This window comes from Lucilia cuprina, chromosome 2 (genome assembly GCF_022045245.1).
Source record: "Lucilia cuprina isolate Lc7/37 chromosome 2, ASM2204524v1, whole genome shotgun sequence".
Classification (NCBI taxonomy): Eukaryota; Metazoa; Arthropoda; class Insecta; order Diptera; family Calliphoridae; genus Lucilia; species Lucilia cuprina.
The window spans coordinates 61429160-61446118 of NC_060950.1; the positions used below are offsets into that span (position 1 = coordinate 61429160).

Genomic DNA, 16959 nt, shown 5'->3' on the forward strand with positions numbered 1-16959 from the left:
CAAAAAATAAAAATTTTATAAAAAGTAAAAATTTTAAAAATATACTCATGGTGTAGGGTATCATATGGTCGGCCATGCCCGACTATACTTTCCTACTTGTTTAATAAAGTGGATATGTTAGAGTGAGTAGTATGTTGTCTTGATAAGCAAAATGTTGTTGTGACGTGACATAAACGTGTATAAGCGTTTGCTGGGTGATAGGGTTGTTGATAGTGTGTTGAGTTGGTTGGTGTGTGTGTGTGTTTGATTGCAGTGTGCTGTGATATTGTTGTGATCTTTGCAACTGGCTCGTTGGTCTAGGGGTATGATTTCCGCTTAGGGTGCGGGAGGTCCCGGGTTCAAATCCCGGACGAGCCCAAGTGAAGTTAATTTTTTTGTTTTTATTTTAAAAGGAATGTGATTTTTTTTTTATATTTTTAGTTTAAATTACTATAATATGAACGATCTAAGGAAGATGCTTTATAACTATAAGATATGCTAGTAACGACGTTTTCTAAAGGTACAAAATTACTCGATTTGAGATAATATGTGTCCAGACAAGTTGTTGTGACATACACAATGTATTATATAACAGGTAAAGAAATTTTCGATGCCGAATTTCCCAAAACGATCTTTCTATGATGAACCAGAGCCTTGTTTGAGTATTTTCGAACAACACTGTCAATAGACTGATCACATAATCCAGGCCGAAGTAGTGATCGTAAGATAAGTGGCTATACGGATTAAGTACCATAGAATATTAGACAAAGATACACATAAAGTACATATGCACCCGAAGACAATGGACCTTTGTGATTACTAGAACAAGTCAATTGATTTGCTTAACTACTTTTGAATCTTTACTTTTGGAAGGTAATCACTAAGGACCTTAAGTCCTTAGCATATGTATTTATATGGTACATATCCTTCTTAACCCAAATATAGCCTTTTTTCAACTGGCCAATGACCGCTTTAATTAGAGGGGATAGATGTGTGAAGAGAAAGATAAACACTTTCCTACAAATATTTTTCTAAAAGTTGTAACGATGAAGAGGAAACTGGTATTAATAGAATTAGAAAAAATTGGTCTGATCATTATACGATTTCACAGCGAGACCTTTGCTTGGAACAACCTCTTAGTACGGCAATTAAGCGGTGACCTTCTCTTTTCTATCGTCATTATGAATCTCGTTCAAATCTGCTCTACTCGCACTTCCTACGGCTCTTAGATAGATGATCGAAGCTCATATGTATCACTATGTGATCTATCAATAGAACTAGAAATAATTGTTGTGATCATTGGACGATTTCACAATGGGAACATTGTGTGGAATCAAGTGCGCCATGTACTAACTTTTGTTCGATAGACAACCTCCAAGTATAAGAATTAAACGGTGACCTTGTTTCTTTTTAAAGCGACAATTAAAGAACTATTCAGTCAGCATGACAACACTGAAGCACATCTCATTATCTTGTAATCCCAAGTACTGCCAGCTAGCGACTTACTTAGTTGCGTTGTTGGTGAGGTGAAAAACATACTATCAAAATAACCTTCCCTTCCGGGCCACATTATCTAGATAATTTACACCCATCTTGGTGTTATTGCAATCGTTAACAAAAGAGCTGCAACCAATTCCTTTAGTCAGCCGGATTTATAAACTATTGGTGTAAAATATATCCTAATAATTCAGGAAACCATATAATGTGGTGCCACGATAACCGGTAACCATAGGTTAGAGTTTTGATCTTCGTCTCGTCCCATTTATCGAAAAGGTCCATTTGCGATGCACGAGAACCGCTAGCCTATAGGATACAGTTTTCAACTTTGTCTTGAGCGCTGTGTAATCCACCAAAAATCGGTAACGTTGCCGAGACAACAGAAACCTTGTAGAAGAATGACTTTGAATCTAAGTGTTGAAAATAAGCAGAAGTCTAGTGTATATGATGAGGAATGAATGTATAGGGTATGCGTGTATAACTGATCCGTTTACCTAGAGAGAGTGTATCGGGTGTTTTTTAAATGATTGCGTCGGATAAATGAGATGTTTGCTCGGTAAAATGGTAATGGATGTAATGTATCTTACCTTATTTTGTAAGTGATTAGTAATTAATACCATTGCAGTTTCTTTCCTTTCTCAGTATTTACTCTGTTCATAACCGATTTAGCACATTGTGTTCTCTGTGAGTAGGAAGAAGCTTATTCGATTAACAAGTATGTATATCGATCTGGCACCTAAATAAGTATATAGGCGCGGTTGCCCAATCATTAGGGGCCATTTCATCTGCATGAATATGTATATAGAGAAGTGATGTTTTTGCATGTCGGAATTAATACGGGGCAGCAATGGCCCGCATGTTTAGATAGCTTGAGTACTTCAGAAATGTTATTGTTTATGGACTGGCGTCTAAGAATCACAAATGGTCATAGATGAAATGTTTAACAAGCTCATCCTGTAATTGCAAAAGTACTAATATGAATGTAGGTATTTGTAGATGGACTGACGTTTAAAAACAAAACGGTATTGGTAAGATGTTTGAGAAGCTTAGTCTGCTGTTGTAAAAGTACTAACGTGAATTAAGCCTAACACGGCAGATGTCCACACAAATCTTTGTGTTAGGTCCGAAGGTCTGTACGTTTCTCTACAAGGTTTCTTCATTCATATCCCAGATTATAGATCGGTAGTATTTGCCATAGAGGAACAGAAAGATCTAACTACGAGAAAGATCTGTCTACGAGTGATCACAAAGCTTTTACACAGTAAATAACTTTAGTGAGGAGTGTATATTGGGTTTGTGCTAATGTTTGTAACACACAATAATATTGGTCCTATACTCACCTTAAAGTATACCAATCGGTTCAGAATCAATTTATGAGTCGACTTAGCTATGTCCGTCCGCCTGACCGTCTGTCTGTACGTCTTTGTAATCAATCTACGGTTCGCAATTTTGTAGATAATTCAATAAAATTTAGAACTTCTATTGTCCCAGGGACAAAGTCTATTGAAAATGGTTAAGATCGGTCCATTTTTTCACTAAGCCCCCAATACAACTGAACCTCCGAAGAGGGCTTGTAAACCTGGTAATCAAACTACAGGTCACAGTATTAGAGATAATGCAATGAAATTGGGTACATGATCTTTTATTGACTCAGGGATGAAGCCTTATGAAAATGGTTAAAATCGGTCTATTATTTCACCTAGCCCTCATACAACTGAACCCCCGAAGAGTGCTTGTAAACCTTGTAATCAAACTACAGGTCACAGTATTACAGATAATTCAATGAAATTGGGTACACGTTTTTTTTATTGTCTCAGGGATGAAGCCTTATGAAAATGGTTAATATCGGACCATTATTTCACCTAGCCCCCATACAACTGAACCCCCAAATAGGGCTTGTAAGCTTTGTAATCAATATACTGGTCTCAATTTTGGAGATAATTCAATGAAATTTGTCACATAATCTTCTATGGTACCGCAGACGAAGCCCATTGAAAATTGTTAATATCGGCCTATTTTTTCACTTAGTCCCCATACAAGTGAACCCGCCAAATAAGACTTTTAAGTTCTCAATTATGTTTAATATACACGTATCTCGACAAAAAGTTGCAAAACAAAATTCTTTACTAGCCTTGATGACGCTCATGAACTCATTTGACCCTAGCCCCTATAAAAAGATCCCTTCAAAATTTAACATAAATGTATAAGTATATCTGAGGTAAAAATTTCCAGACATATGTTGCAACATTTGAAATATTTCTCCACAAGGTTTCCTCATTTATATCCTAAAGGTTTTTGAACTGGCGATCTGAGAACCTAGTTTCTACTTCGAGACTTGTGCGTAGAGGTAAAGAGGTAAACTTACTTTCAAAGAAGACTCTGAAAACTCAAACAACAAATACATAGAGCATTAATTGTTCCAATGTGATCAGATCAGAAATATTTGCCTTAGAGGGAACAGAAAGATCTAAAAATAACTGTCTACAAATGACCTTAAATTCTTTTTAATATTTATGTTCAAAAAATTTCCAAATATTTCAAACTCAAGATCTTTAAAAAAAAAAATAACAATAACACCAATCAATTATACACTAAGCTCTTATGATTGATATCTAGAGGTAAGTAGTACTCGTAACATAACAACACAAGTTGTCAGCAGTTTTAATTTCTATTTGTACTTCCGAGATCCATCAGCCATGTCTATCAAAATGTCTATTGATTGATGTGTTATTACTGTTATCATTTAATAGTTTTCACAGGTATAACTAGCAAACTGTTGTTTAGAATATTACTTATCAGCTTATCAGCAATCAATTTGATTGATTGTAGAGTGTCAAGAAAATACTTTGAAGTTTTGAAGAGTTTAGCGTAAGAAAAGTGCTAATGTTGTAGAAAATTTTTAACCCCCCCCCCCGTTATTGAAATGATAGATTGTTTAAATTAATTTTTCAAAAAATGATTTTTTGTATTTTTTATATATATATATTTTTAAATATAATTTATAAGTTGTGTTTTTTTTTGTTGATTTTCATATATAAATGAAACATTTTGTATTATTTGTTTTTTGTTTTTGTTTTTTAGTTGTAGCAAATCTAAGTATTACAAACTACATAAATTACACATTTAACTTATGAACTAAATAACTAAAGGATTTTTTTTAATTATTTATATTTTTGTTTTTATTACAATAAAATTAAAACATTAAAAGTTAATAAAATTTTTAAAACCATAAAATTATAATATTAAAAAACAATTTTTCTTATTTTTTTAAACATCTTTTTCAAGCAACAAAATTATGGAAGTTTTAGGATTTTCTTTTTTTAACTTGGAATTTAATAATGCTTTGGCTGCTTTAATAAAATAATAATAAAATTATTAAGAAAAATTTAAAGATTTTTTTTTGCATAATTTTTGTTTTAAGGATTTTAAAAGAAAATTTAATATTAATATTTAATAATTAAAACTAACAAACTAGCGCTCAACTACAATTTAGTATCACAGTATAACTTATCGGTTTTCTTTAGTCCTGCGTAAGATGTTGTTAAACTCTTTTAACCGATTTGACTTATGGGCTCATTTCCTTCTGCAGCATATGAGTTAAAAACTTGGTTTCTTTTTTTCTCTCTCTCTCTCTCAGTATAAGGGCCTCTCTCTCTCTGCCTTTTCTATTTGGTATTTTTTTCATGAGATGGTTGTGTTTTTGTTCTTTCTCTACAAAGATCACTTTTTTCTTTTCTCTTTAAGAACTCAGCCTTGGGACTTATTGATGCACAGCGGCGGAACCAATACGTTGACCATACATGGCATATGGTGAGTAATAAGGACCCAAAGCAGCTGCAGCCGCAGCAGCAGCAGGATTAAAACCTCCTGGGCCGCCAAAAGGTGAGGGACCACCGGCAGCCAAAGCACTAGGAGGCTTGGCATAGGGATGATAACGGGCGGCGGCAGCAGCAGCAGACATGGGACTTAGAGGTGGTGTAGGATAACCACCTCTTAAGGCCGAGGGAGGAAATAGAGAACCCAACAACGATTGAGCTTGTGATTGAGCCAAAGCGGCGGCAGCAGCAGCAGGATCTGAGAGATTACCGGTATGAGTTCTGAGATGACTGAAGAGTTCATCGGAAGTCTGGAAACGTTTGCCACAATAAGCATCACCCACCACCCAACTGCAGACATAGGGAGCCGAACGGGCAGCAGCAGCACTGGCAGCGGCGGCGGCAGCAGCTTGTGAATAAGGATGACCTGGTGGTAGACCAGCACCTCCCATCATAGCAGCCATGCCGTATTTCTGATGTTCACACTGTGTACAGCCGGCGGGACAGGGAGCACCCATTAGCATTTGTTGTGTATGAGTCGAATAGGGACAGCCGGGACAATAGGGATCTTTACAAACGGGCACTATGGCCTCACCGCCGGCAGGAGTCTTGATACGTTGATAGCTAATATAGGGATTGGGTTGAGCACCAGCGGGACCATTGGGATTGCCAGGATAACCACCATTGGCGGCTGCGGCCGCTAACATGGCGGCATGATGATGAGCAAAACCATTAGAAGCGAAGGGAGGACGGAAGGCAGGATTGGCAGCAGCATGCTGTTCCATGCCTGGAGGACAGCATAAGGCGGACAAAGGATTAAAACCATAAGGACCACCGGCTGCCTTATAAGCAGCCGCAGCAGCGGCAGCCGCTTGAGCCATTGAGCTCATTTCTTTGGGATGTTGAGCCGAACCGTTGGCATTATTTAAAACCTCCATGCCGGAACGTACAATAGGACTGGCACCTCTCTGCGAAGAATGTGAACCGGAAGGTGATACTGTCTTGCGGCTATTATCGTGAGGTGTTGAAGAGCCAGCTGATAAGTCTTGGGATTTATTTAAACCATTATCGGGTGTTGAGTTAGCCTTGCTGCGTGATGGCACTCTTGTATTATCGCCATTATGTGATGATGACTTAGAGCTGGGACGCTGTTGTAAATCTTCTGTACTGGCTGAAGATTTGAAAGAATTGACATTTTGCTGTGACAATACATTAGTTTCGTAAGGTTTAAAGGCCAATTTGATTTCTGTATTTGTGGGTGTAGTCGATTTGGGTGATTTAGCTTGTGTGGGTGATTTAGCCGAACCCGTTTCAGAGGTAACACTCGACGAAGAGGAGGAGGCTGATGAACTGGAACCGGATTTTTTATTCTTATCCATAGATAGTATAGGCTTGACGGCCGAAGAGTCAGCACCAATTTGTGAACAGGTTTGTGCCAAAAGGGCAAGAGGAGATTTTTTGGCATCCATCTATAGAAGAAGATAAAGAAAAGAGGAAAATTTGATCATAAGTAAGGGAGTTTAAGAGATAATTTGAGATGAAGGAAATGAAAAGTTTTTGGGAAAAAGAGAAAAATTGTTTTATAAGAAAATTTAAAGTAAATTTAGTTTTTCGCTATTTTTTTTTTTTTTTAATTTTAAAAGTTGTGAACTTTGAATTAAAGAAAAATTTTGTTAAAACTTTAATTTTTTCGAATTAGTTTTGAAAGTTTTCGAAACTTTATTTTGCCGTCGGTAGTTTTTGGTTTTTGTTAAATTTGAAATATTTTCTTTAAAATTTTGTTTAGTTTAAGTAAATTTTTTAAAAAGTTGTAAATATTTAATTTAACTTTTGGCCTTTTGAAAAATTTGTTGAAAAATTTTGATTTCTTTAAGATTTTGAAAAAATTTTTTTAGAAAATTTTTAAAATTTTTTTCAAAATTTATTTCATTTACTAAATATTTGAAATTTTTGGATCTGTTTGTTTGATTTTTTAAAACTTGAGTTTTAAATAGATATTTTAAAATGTTTTAAGATAAATTTTTTATACAAAATTTTGAAAAAAGCTAAATTTTGAAATTTTGGAAAATTTTTGTTTTTGTATTCTTTTTTCATTAAAATTGTTTGAAATTTTTTTAATTTCAAACTTATTTCTTTTAAAAATCTTGTTCTTGAAATATTTTCATTAAAACAAAAATTTGTTTAACAAAATTTTTTAAAAGAAAATTCGTTAAACTTTTTATTTTTCTTAGAAAAAAGTAAAAATTTTAAATTTTCAAAATAAAAATTTCATTAAATTTTAAATGTTCAAACTCTACGTTTGCCAAAAGATGAAATACAATTTTTTTTAAAAATTTCCCAAAATTTATTTTTAAGAATTTCTTAAAATTTATTTTCCAAAGTTTTACAAAATTTTTAATTTTTTACTTTTTCATTCCCAAACAGCAGTTTTCAGCAATTAACAAAATGTTAGAATTTCAAATTTCTTTTTTCAAATTTATTTTGAAATTTCAATTGTTTTAGTTTTCCTTAAAAGTTAAAAATTTTAGAATTTTAATTTTTTTTAATTTATTTTGATTTTTTTTCATTTTTATTTTTTTTCAAATTCTTTAGTTTTTTGCTTAAAAAACTGTTTTGACACAAATTTTTAAACTCAAAATTTTGAAACAATTTTTCTTACAATTTTTTCAAAATTTTCTTTTATTAATTATTTAGAAAAAAATACTAACCGCTGTGGGCAAAGGAGCCAAATAATCTGGTTGTAGGTATTGGTTATTACCAATGGTAACAACACCACCGCCACCTTCTAAAACAACCATAATGCTGGAGTTTATTTAAAGGTTTTTACAAAAAAATATATATATTTTTAAACTGGAGAAAATGTTGAGCAGCTTCTAATCCACAAAGTAAGGTAATCCACAATATAAAGTTGTTGTTGAAAAAAAATTCCTTTTGATTTTTGGAAATTTTTTTATTTAACACAAATTATTTGTTTGTTATAAATTGCTAACAGCATTTAATAAAACACTTTTAAGAAAATTTTTTTTTTAAATTTTCTTTTTTTTTCAAATTTTCACTTTTATTTGAATTTCTTTTATTTTAAGAAATTTTAATTGTTTTTGTAATAATATTTTTAATTGTTTGCATTAAACTTGAATATTTTTTTCAATTTTCTTTTTTTTATATATATTTCTTTAAAGATATTTATTTCTTATATTTTTCAATTAATAAAATTTTCTTTTTTTTTTCTTCTTTATTCTTATTTTTTTCTTCCGATTACGTCTAAACGCTACGAAAGCTAAACTCGAACTGATTTCAAATGTCTGTCACACTAGAGTACTTTGCCTCAAACAGAATTTATGTTCGTTTTTCGTTTTACCTCTAAAACACCACTTTTGTGTATTATCTCTCACTTGTATTTGTCTTACTCTCTGGCTCTCTATATTAAACTCTCTCTCTCTGTACTAAACTCTCTGCTACTCTTTTATATGTTAAACATATAAAAATTACTCATACTACTAATACACTTGAATTTCTTAACGTTACTTACATAGTAGTGACTATATCACTGCCGTTAGACAGGGATAAAAAACAATGGCTGCCTTGTGAACATGACAAGAGTAATTTTTAAATATGGCGTCTTTATTAACCAATCATTAAGCATGCGCCATATGGAAAATCTTTGATGTTTCGCCGTCTTAAGGAAAAGGCACGTCTTGTCCATCAGCAGCACTTAAAGCAAAAGCAAACAGGTTTTTCCTACACCAAAAAAAAAGAGCTAAGCTATTGCTTAAACAAGAGCGGCATACTCTTTTCATATAACTTTTTCCTCAGACAACACTCTCCGTTGAGTTTTATGTAAAATTTCTTACTCTTTGGTAAATTATCCAATCAGCTTTTAGCATTTAGTTTAGTTGCCCTTTGGCAACTCTTGTTTTTAGGTTTACCTTAGTGTTTTTTATACTCAAAGAGCAACTGGTAGCTGTACACATTTCAAAGAGTATTTTGCTCTTGTCATTTTATGGATTTTTTTTCTCTAGAAATTTATTTGCCTCAAACATATTATCCATATAATGTGTTAAAATAATGTTAGTTTACCAACATATGCCTTGAAATGTTGTTGAGTGTAATAAAACTGTCACGTTTATCACGCCTTTCAAAAAAGAAGAAAATAAAAATTGTAGTTTTCAAAATTGTTATAATCATTAAATGTTTCAGTTTACTAATGGCCGGTGCTTTGGTTCTTCCTGTTTATGCCACCACAACCATAAAAAGAAAAAAACCCAAATTTTTTCATCATTTTCTATGTAATATTTTCCAGCGATTAATTATGTTTAATGTTTTAAGTGAAAAATCTTGTTTTAATGTCAAACTTTGTTTGTGCTAAAAACTAATTAAATTCCACTTATATTTACTTTTAGTTAAACCAACTAAAAAATATTTTACAAAATTTTTTATTACCTTCTTGTTTTGTGGCTAATTTTGTTCATTACTGAACTTGTAATTTAAATAAATTTTGCCGTCGGAGTTTGTTTTTTTTTCGAACCCCTCAAATAAGTTTAAATTATTAAAAACATTTCACAGTCCATCAAGAGAAAAACATTTTAATGAATTATTTATGACAAATAAATTTTGTTAAAAATTATAGAAAAAATGTTTTTTTCATTTAATTTGTAGAAAATTTTAAATTAAAACCTTTTTTTGAAATGCTTCTTAATGTGAGTCAAAGTAATTTTAATTTGAAGGCAAACTTCGTTAAAAAGTTTAGTTTACTAGTTAGTTAGTTTTCAAACAAAATATCATTCAATAGATGGCGCTGTTAGTCTAATTTTTTCTAATAATTATACAAACTCAAAACAATTGTTCAATTCATAATCGATGTCGTATCGTTGTAGCATTGTATATTATAAAAAATTTTCAAATAAAATTTTTTGAAACAAAAACAAGTCAATAGAAAATCTTACGACATACTACGATACAACACCGATTGTATAAAACATAATCCGACTTAGTTTTCTTCACGAATTGTTAGACTTAAACGTGTTCAATATTTTTTAAGAATATTTTATTTTTGAAGAAAAATTTTGTAACATAAGGACTCAGACTATCTCTTTCATTTAATGTTCTATTCGATGTATATTCTATATCTAAATCAGCACGTGATTACTGCTCATGAATGCTACACATTTGAACTTTAAAGATATTAAACAAATGAGGATTTAAGAACTTAACTATTCTACTGTGGCCTGCGATAGTTTAGTGACTAGTGTTCTAATCTGGTAGACCGGAGGTAAAGGCACATTTGGCACTGGTTAAGGGGCTCACAACAGGCCCGTTAAAGGACTAGGTGTATTTTATCGGATTCGATATAGACATGTACATCCTCCTTTCAAACTAACCCAGCAATAACTGGGTAATGGTTTTCAATTGGAATTACTTACCTAACAACATACCTTTCAATGACTAGACTAGATATCGCCTGGAAACGTGTTCAATATTCTTTGAGAATATTTTATATTTAAAGCAAGAGTTTGGAACATAAGGACTCAGACTTTCTCTTTAATTAAATGTTTTGTTCGATGTATATTCTTTATCTAAATCAATACGCGATTACTGCTCAATATTGCTTCAGAATCGATCATTAAAGAGATAAAACAAATGAGGAATTGAGCACTTAACTATTCAACTATGGCCTACGGTTGGTTAGTGCTTAGTGTTCTAGTCTGATAGAACGGAGGTGGTTATTTCGATTTCCATATAAGGCATTGGTTAAGGAACTCACAACAGGCATGATAAAGGTCTAGGTGCATTGCACCGGATTCGATGTACACATGTATATCCTCATTTCAAACTAACCCAGCAAAAACTGGCTAATGGCTTACAATTGTAATTACTTACCTAACTAGATATCGCCTGGACTACATAGAAGTAGTCTAATAAGGTCTTGCTAATAATGTATTATATAAATATTTTCTAATACTTAAGTCATCTTGCCAGTAAAGATATAGAAGCTGTATACGTTTTTTCATTCGATTTACAATGACAACTTTTTCTAATTATTTGTAATCGCTTCTGGTAAGTACTTGCCTTCAATGACATCACCGTGTTAAAAAAAAATGATTTAAAATGCTATTGTGTAAGTAAATTTTAACATTTTATCACCTTTACTGGGAAGTTACTAACTATTCAACTATTCTAAAAAGTCTGATATATATATATGTATTTCGCTTCCAGACTAGGAATACTGAAAGTTCATTTTGGCAGCTTAAAATCTGACTTAAAATCTTCTTTTTCTTTAAAATATCATTACCTTAAGCTTAATATAACATTAAAACAACAAATATATATTTTGTCGTCATTTTATAAAAATCTATTCCAATTGCTCATAGTATTTCCTATTAAAGTGTTTTTTGAATTATTAAAAAATCTCTTGTAATTGCTTAGATATCAACCATTAAAGTTGACGGATGAACAGACAACATTAAAAAGAATCAGAAAGTGTTTAAGAGGCAATTGGAATCAATTCAAATAGGTGTGGATGCAAAGAGTAAAAGCCTCCGCACTATAGTAGTGTATGTTATAAATAGAGGTTTCAAGTTTAACATGACGATATCTCGAAGAAATATTGTAACTAAGATGTTAAGCCACAGATGAGATATCAATCGTTGAAGTTGACGGATAGACAGACACTGTTAATTAGAATCAGAAAGTGATTTCGAGGCGTTTGGAAGCTATTCAAACAGGTGTGGACGCAATATTTATAAAGCATTACACCCTCCGCATAGGAGGGTATAAGTAATAAATTCCAAGGAGTTTCAAGCTTTACATGACAATATCTCGAAGATGATACATTGTAAGTCAGATGTTAAGCCATTATTTTAAAGTTCACAAATAACAATTTGTTATAACGTCTCAAGTTTAGGACACGATATCTCATATCCCAGATAAGATAAAGAAAAATTGCAATTCATATAGATTCCAATATTGCGCGATTCAATTTTTGTAAAAATTATAAAATAGTCTCAGAGTTTTGACATTTTTCATTTCAATTTTGTCGGACTGAGTAATTAGTATCCATGTATTGCTGATTAACAAGCTAGATCAGGAACGTTGCTTAACGGTGCTGTCATAAGGTCACAAAATTTAGGACTCGATATCTCAAATCCCAGATAAGACGGAAAAAAATCGGATTCAGATAGATTCCAATACAGCGCGGTTCAATTTTGTAAAAATATAAATTAGTCTTAGAATTTCAAAGTTTTTTTTCGTATAAGAATCGTATATCGATAACTTCTTTTTATGCAACTTAAGACTACATATCACAAGATTATTCCAGGGCTATTATCAAGTCTTTATAGAGTAGAATGAATGTGTTTAAGCTCACGGCTACAAAAACCTATCTTAAAAGTTTTCAAAGGTGTCACAATGAAGATAGCAAGCACACATGTATGTATTCTATATATAATATTTCTTCAATCTTTCCTATTTACTATTACTTAACTCTTATCTCCCCCTTGTCACTTCTCTATTCTCTTACATGCAAGAGCAAAGGAACCTTTTGAACCCAAATGTAGCTGTGATGCATAATTTGTTGTAAATCAACAGTTGCATAAGGAGTTAAACCAACCGAGCATTGATCTAACTCCCACTTCGTCAAAAATTTACTTTTTGTAGATTAGAGTGAAGACATTAGTCACTTTAGCTCTACATTTGTAAGTGAGATCGTAGACAGTTATAAATTTATCATACCCAAGTTATCTAGAGAATATTTACTGAAAAAATACGTATGCGAAAGTGTGCATTGTCATTAATTGATTCATATGATCTAGCCTTCTGACTTCTACTCTATAATCTATAGAATGACGATTGATTGCCTTTTCCGGTCTTTTTTTTAGCGTCAGTATTAGCGATCTAATTATAAAAGTATGTGTAAGATGATATCTTCGTTATTGGTGTAAAATGCCAATAAAAATTGAATCAAAGTTTAGTATAGAGTTTGCTATGACCTTTTCGCGTCTTTCTGGAAAGGAAAAGACTTGACTATGGTAGTCTCGACTATAAATAATTTAGTAGTCTAAGCAATAGATCAATCTGTTTTCATCAATTTCTTGTCTGGAATTACTTACAAAAGAATAACATTTATCACCACTTCAACAGCAGAACTAAGAGAAGTTTTTTTTTACCTTCTATAGAAGTGATGTTTAATGACTTCAAAAGAAGCGAAAAGTGTCAATTTTTGTTTAAATTAAAGGTAATTTTTTTTACTGAAATTTTTTTTAACAAAACCTATTTTATTTTGGAGTTAATTAGTTGTATTCTATAAAACACCAATTTCACTTCTTAATAACTTCCAAAAAAAGAACATAAAAATTACTTTTTGAGAATGACTTCAGATGTAGTGAATTTGGAATCAAATCATGGACATCCTTCCTACGATAGGCCTGTGATAAAATCATCACTTCTTAATGTCTTTATCAGTACAGTACAGGGAGTAATGTCTACTTCTTTTTCACTTCTTTGGAAGTTCTTTTTATGCTAGGTTTTCATGCTGTTTTGCATTCAGTTCTTGATTGAAACGATTCATTTCCATTCATCATGGATATTTTACTATGTTTTCTATTCATCATGTTGGATGGTCTTCTCATACGATCTAATCTTATAAATCAGGAAACAAATCCCATTTCGTATGTATTAGAACTCATTCATTCACATTTTTTGTTTGAAACATTACGACTGAGCTGCACTAACTGTCTTTTCAGACTTCGCTGTATCAAACTTCTCCGGCAGTTCAAAGCCCAACCTTCTTCAATTTAATCGATGCGGCTGCAGGAAATATCTGAAAACAAAATCTAGAGACGTTGAACTCTAATATCTATATAGATTATTTTCAATCCCAATGCTTTTTCGGAATGTCCAAATTAAAACGAAAACTGGTCCCAGGATACAACAGCACTCGCAGAAATGAAATCGTAAAGGAATATTCATGTGTATCTGTCTAATGTTTCGAAACCAATCTCCGAACAGGCAATTCAAGTTGTCTATAAAGGAATGCACCTTGACTCCCTTTGGCCTTTGATAGAAATTGTTTGATTTTTATGGAATCTTATATGACCTAAGAGAGACATAGAAAATTAGTACAGTTCTTCTTGATAGAGAACACAATCACATTTTAAACCATAATTTAGTATTAAAGAAAATATAAGAACTATTTTTAATCCCTATTGTATCACAATTCAAAATCCAAAAATAACAATCCCAGTATTTAGATTACATCACATATTATCTCAAATCCTAAATACCAAATTTTGAAAACCAGTAAATCCCTTGCAAATTATCCAAATATTTTCCCAGAAATTCAACACAAATCTCTCAAAGATTAACCAACCGCAGAGTCTTGAAGACTTAAAAAAAAGAAACATATTTATTATATATAAACTAATAATTACCATTTTTAATGTAAAACAAATATTTTGTTAGAAAATTATATAATCTTTAATAATAATCACCAGCTTTAAGAAAGGACTAAGATAATGTTTATATAACTTAAACAAAATATTTTTACAAATTCTTAACACCACACATACATACACACATAAAGAACTATGGCCCAATATAATCTCATATTTCTTAACTGTTGGCAAAATTTCACAAAAAAAAAAAAATCGGATTTATTATTGCGTACATGTGTAGACAATAAATTTAGTTTAAATAACATAAACTAATCTTCTAGCGGCTTAAGTAAATCCTAATCCGTGTGTTTTTTTCCTATTGTTTAAACATAATTTAAGTGAAACCTTACACTTGAAGAGGGATCATCACAGTAGGTTAAGGCGCTCGTTAAATAATATCGATGATTGATATGTTAACAAATGTTCTTTATGTTTTATTTAATAGCTGTTAGTTCGAGAAAAATAAGGAAATGTAAACTATAAAAAATCTACAAACAAATAAATCAATTATTAAGAACGAATGTTGTAACAAATGTTAGTTTTACTTACAAAGCTGTAAAATTGATTTTGATGGCATTAATAGCAAGTATTTCAGTGTACAAGGGAGCACACTTTCGAGAGCGAATGCTATATATCGCGTTTCAGGTTATGTGGACATGTTTATCTTAATATAGGCTTTCAATGAAGCCACACTTGTTTTATGACGTAAGTTCAGTAACAAAACTTTCTACGGGATCAGCTCATTATAGTTCAGGATAGATAGATAGATAGATAGATAGATAGATAGATAGATAGATAGATAGATAGATATATAGATATATAGATAGATAGATAGATAGATAGATAGATAGATAGATAGATAGATAGATAGATAGATAGATAGATAGATAGATAGATAGATGGATAGATAGATAGATAGATAGATAGTCAGTTAGAAATTTACTTAGTAAGTTAGTTAGTTTGTTAGTTACTTAGTTAGTTAGTTAGTTAGTTACATAGTTACTTAGTGACTTAGTTAGTTTGTTTGTTTGTTTGTTTGTTTGTTTGTTTGTTTGTTTGTTTGTTAGTTAGTTAGTTAGTTAGTTAGTTAGTTAGTTAGTTAGTTAGTTAGTTAGTTAGTTAGTTAGTTAGTTAGTTAGTTAGTTAGTTAGTTAGTTAGTTAGTTAGTTAGTTAGTTAGTTAGTTAGTTAGTTAGTTAGTTAGTTAGTTAGTTAGTTAGTTAGTTAGTTAGTTAGTTAGTTAGTTAGTTAGTTAGTTAGTTAGTTAGTTAGTTAGTTAGTTAGTTAGTTAGTTAATTAGTTAGTTAGTTACTTAGTTAGTTAGTTAGTTGGTTAGTTATGCATTTCTTTTCCATGTGCCTTCACGAAAACTTTTGTATTTCACATCATTTAATCCCATTCGATTGTGCTTTCAACCAAATATATTTAATTTACCGCCATATGTGATTTCAAAAAGTTTATCACCATTTAAAATCATAAAGTCATTAGTAACTAAAGTTTCATTATAATTTTATAAATTTTTTATTGTTTCTCTACTTAATACCCTCATAAATCTATAATTTATTAATACCTTTTAATTCTATTGTTACATGTCAAAATTATTAATTGGTCTGTATTAGAACACACTAAATACAAATAACAAACAAAAAAAAAAAAAAAACCAAATGGAAAATCCCCTTTTCTAGTTACCCTCACGTTTTTGGCAACACCCTTCTTCCACTATTACTACCCAAAACTTCCTAGTCTATACACAAACACAGAAAAAAACACAGCACGTTTTCTGCTAAAAGAAACAATACATGATCAATTTAGACATGGTCACATTTTTCACAAAATTTTATAGAACTATTTTCTAAAGTGACAAAAAAGCAGTGTGTTTTTAGTGTCCTGTGGCGAAGTATAGATTGCAAAAAACCATACTTATAAACGTGTAGTACAAAAGAAAACCAACATAAATTTTTCTTAATTTAACTGTAAAATTTTCAATGTCACATTATTTATTTCGGTACCAGGATAAATATATAAAACACACAATACCCTGTATATTGTGTTATATTTACTTAACATTTATTTTAAAAGATTTTTATGTACATTGGATTTATTTATGTAGTTTTATGTTTTATTTTTTTGACATTCTTTTCCATTCTATTAGATAAATTGTTGTCAATAAATTATAGAACATTTTCAAAAACAGCAGTGGCAGTATTATTAATAACAGCAGGCCGTATACAGTAAAACAGC

The 16959-nt window shown here is 31.4% G+C and overlaps 1 protein-coding gene and 1 non-coding gene across 2 annotated transcripts; one reads left to right on the forward strand and one right to left on the reverse strand.

The window, feature by feature from the left end:
• Window positions 1-285: 285 nt before the first annotated feature.
• Window positions 286-357, forward strand: Trnap-agg. Its single transcript has one exon. It is a non-coding gene; the product is annotated as a tRNA-Pro (tRNA).
• A 4752-nt stretch (window positions 358-5109) lies between these two features.
• Window positions 5110-8326, reverse strand: LOC111688361 (zinc finger protein Noc). The gene is made up of 2 exons (XM_023450859.2): window positions 8000-8326; window positions 5110-6760 (listed from the first exon to the last, which is right to left on the reverse strand). Exons 1-2 carry the CDS (start codon window positions 8087-8089, stop codon window positions 5237-5239), a joined length of 1614 nt encoding a protein of 537 aa, XP_023306627.2. The 5' UTR covers window positions 8090-8326; the 3' UTR covers window positions 5110-5236.
• Window positions 8327-16959: the final 8633 nt, after the last annotated feature.

What these genes read in the sequence shown, in the direction of transcription:
- LOC111688361 (XM_023450859.2), bottom strand. Translation starts at nt 8,089, where the DNA reads ATGGTTGTTTTAGAAGGTGGCGGTGGTGTTGTTACCATTGGTAATAAC. An exon ending in TGGCTCCTTTGCCCACAGCG is followed by an intron (nt 6,761 to 7,999) that starts GTTAGTATTTTT and finishes CTTCTTCTATAG; the next exon opens with ATGGATGCCAAAAAATCTCC.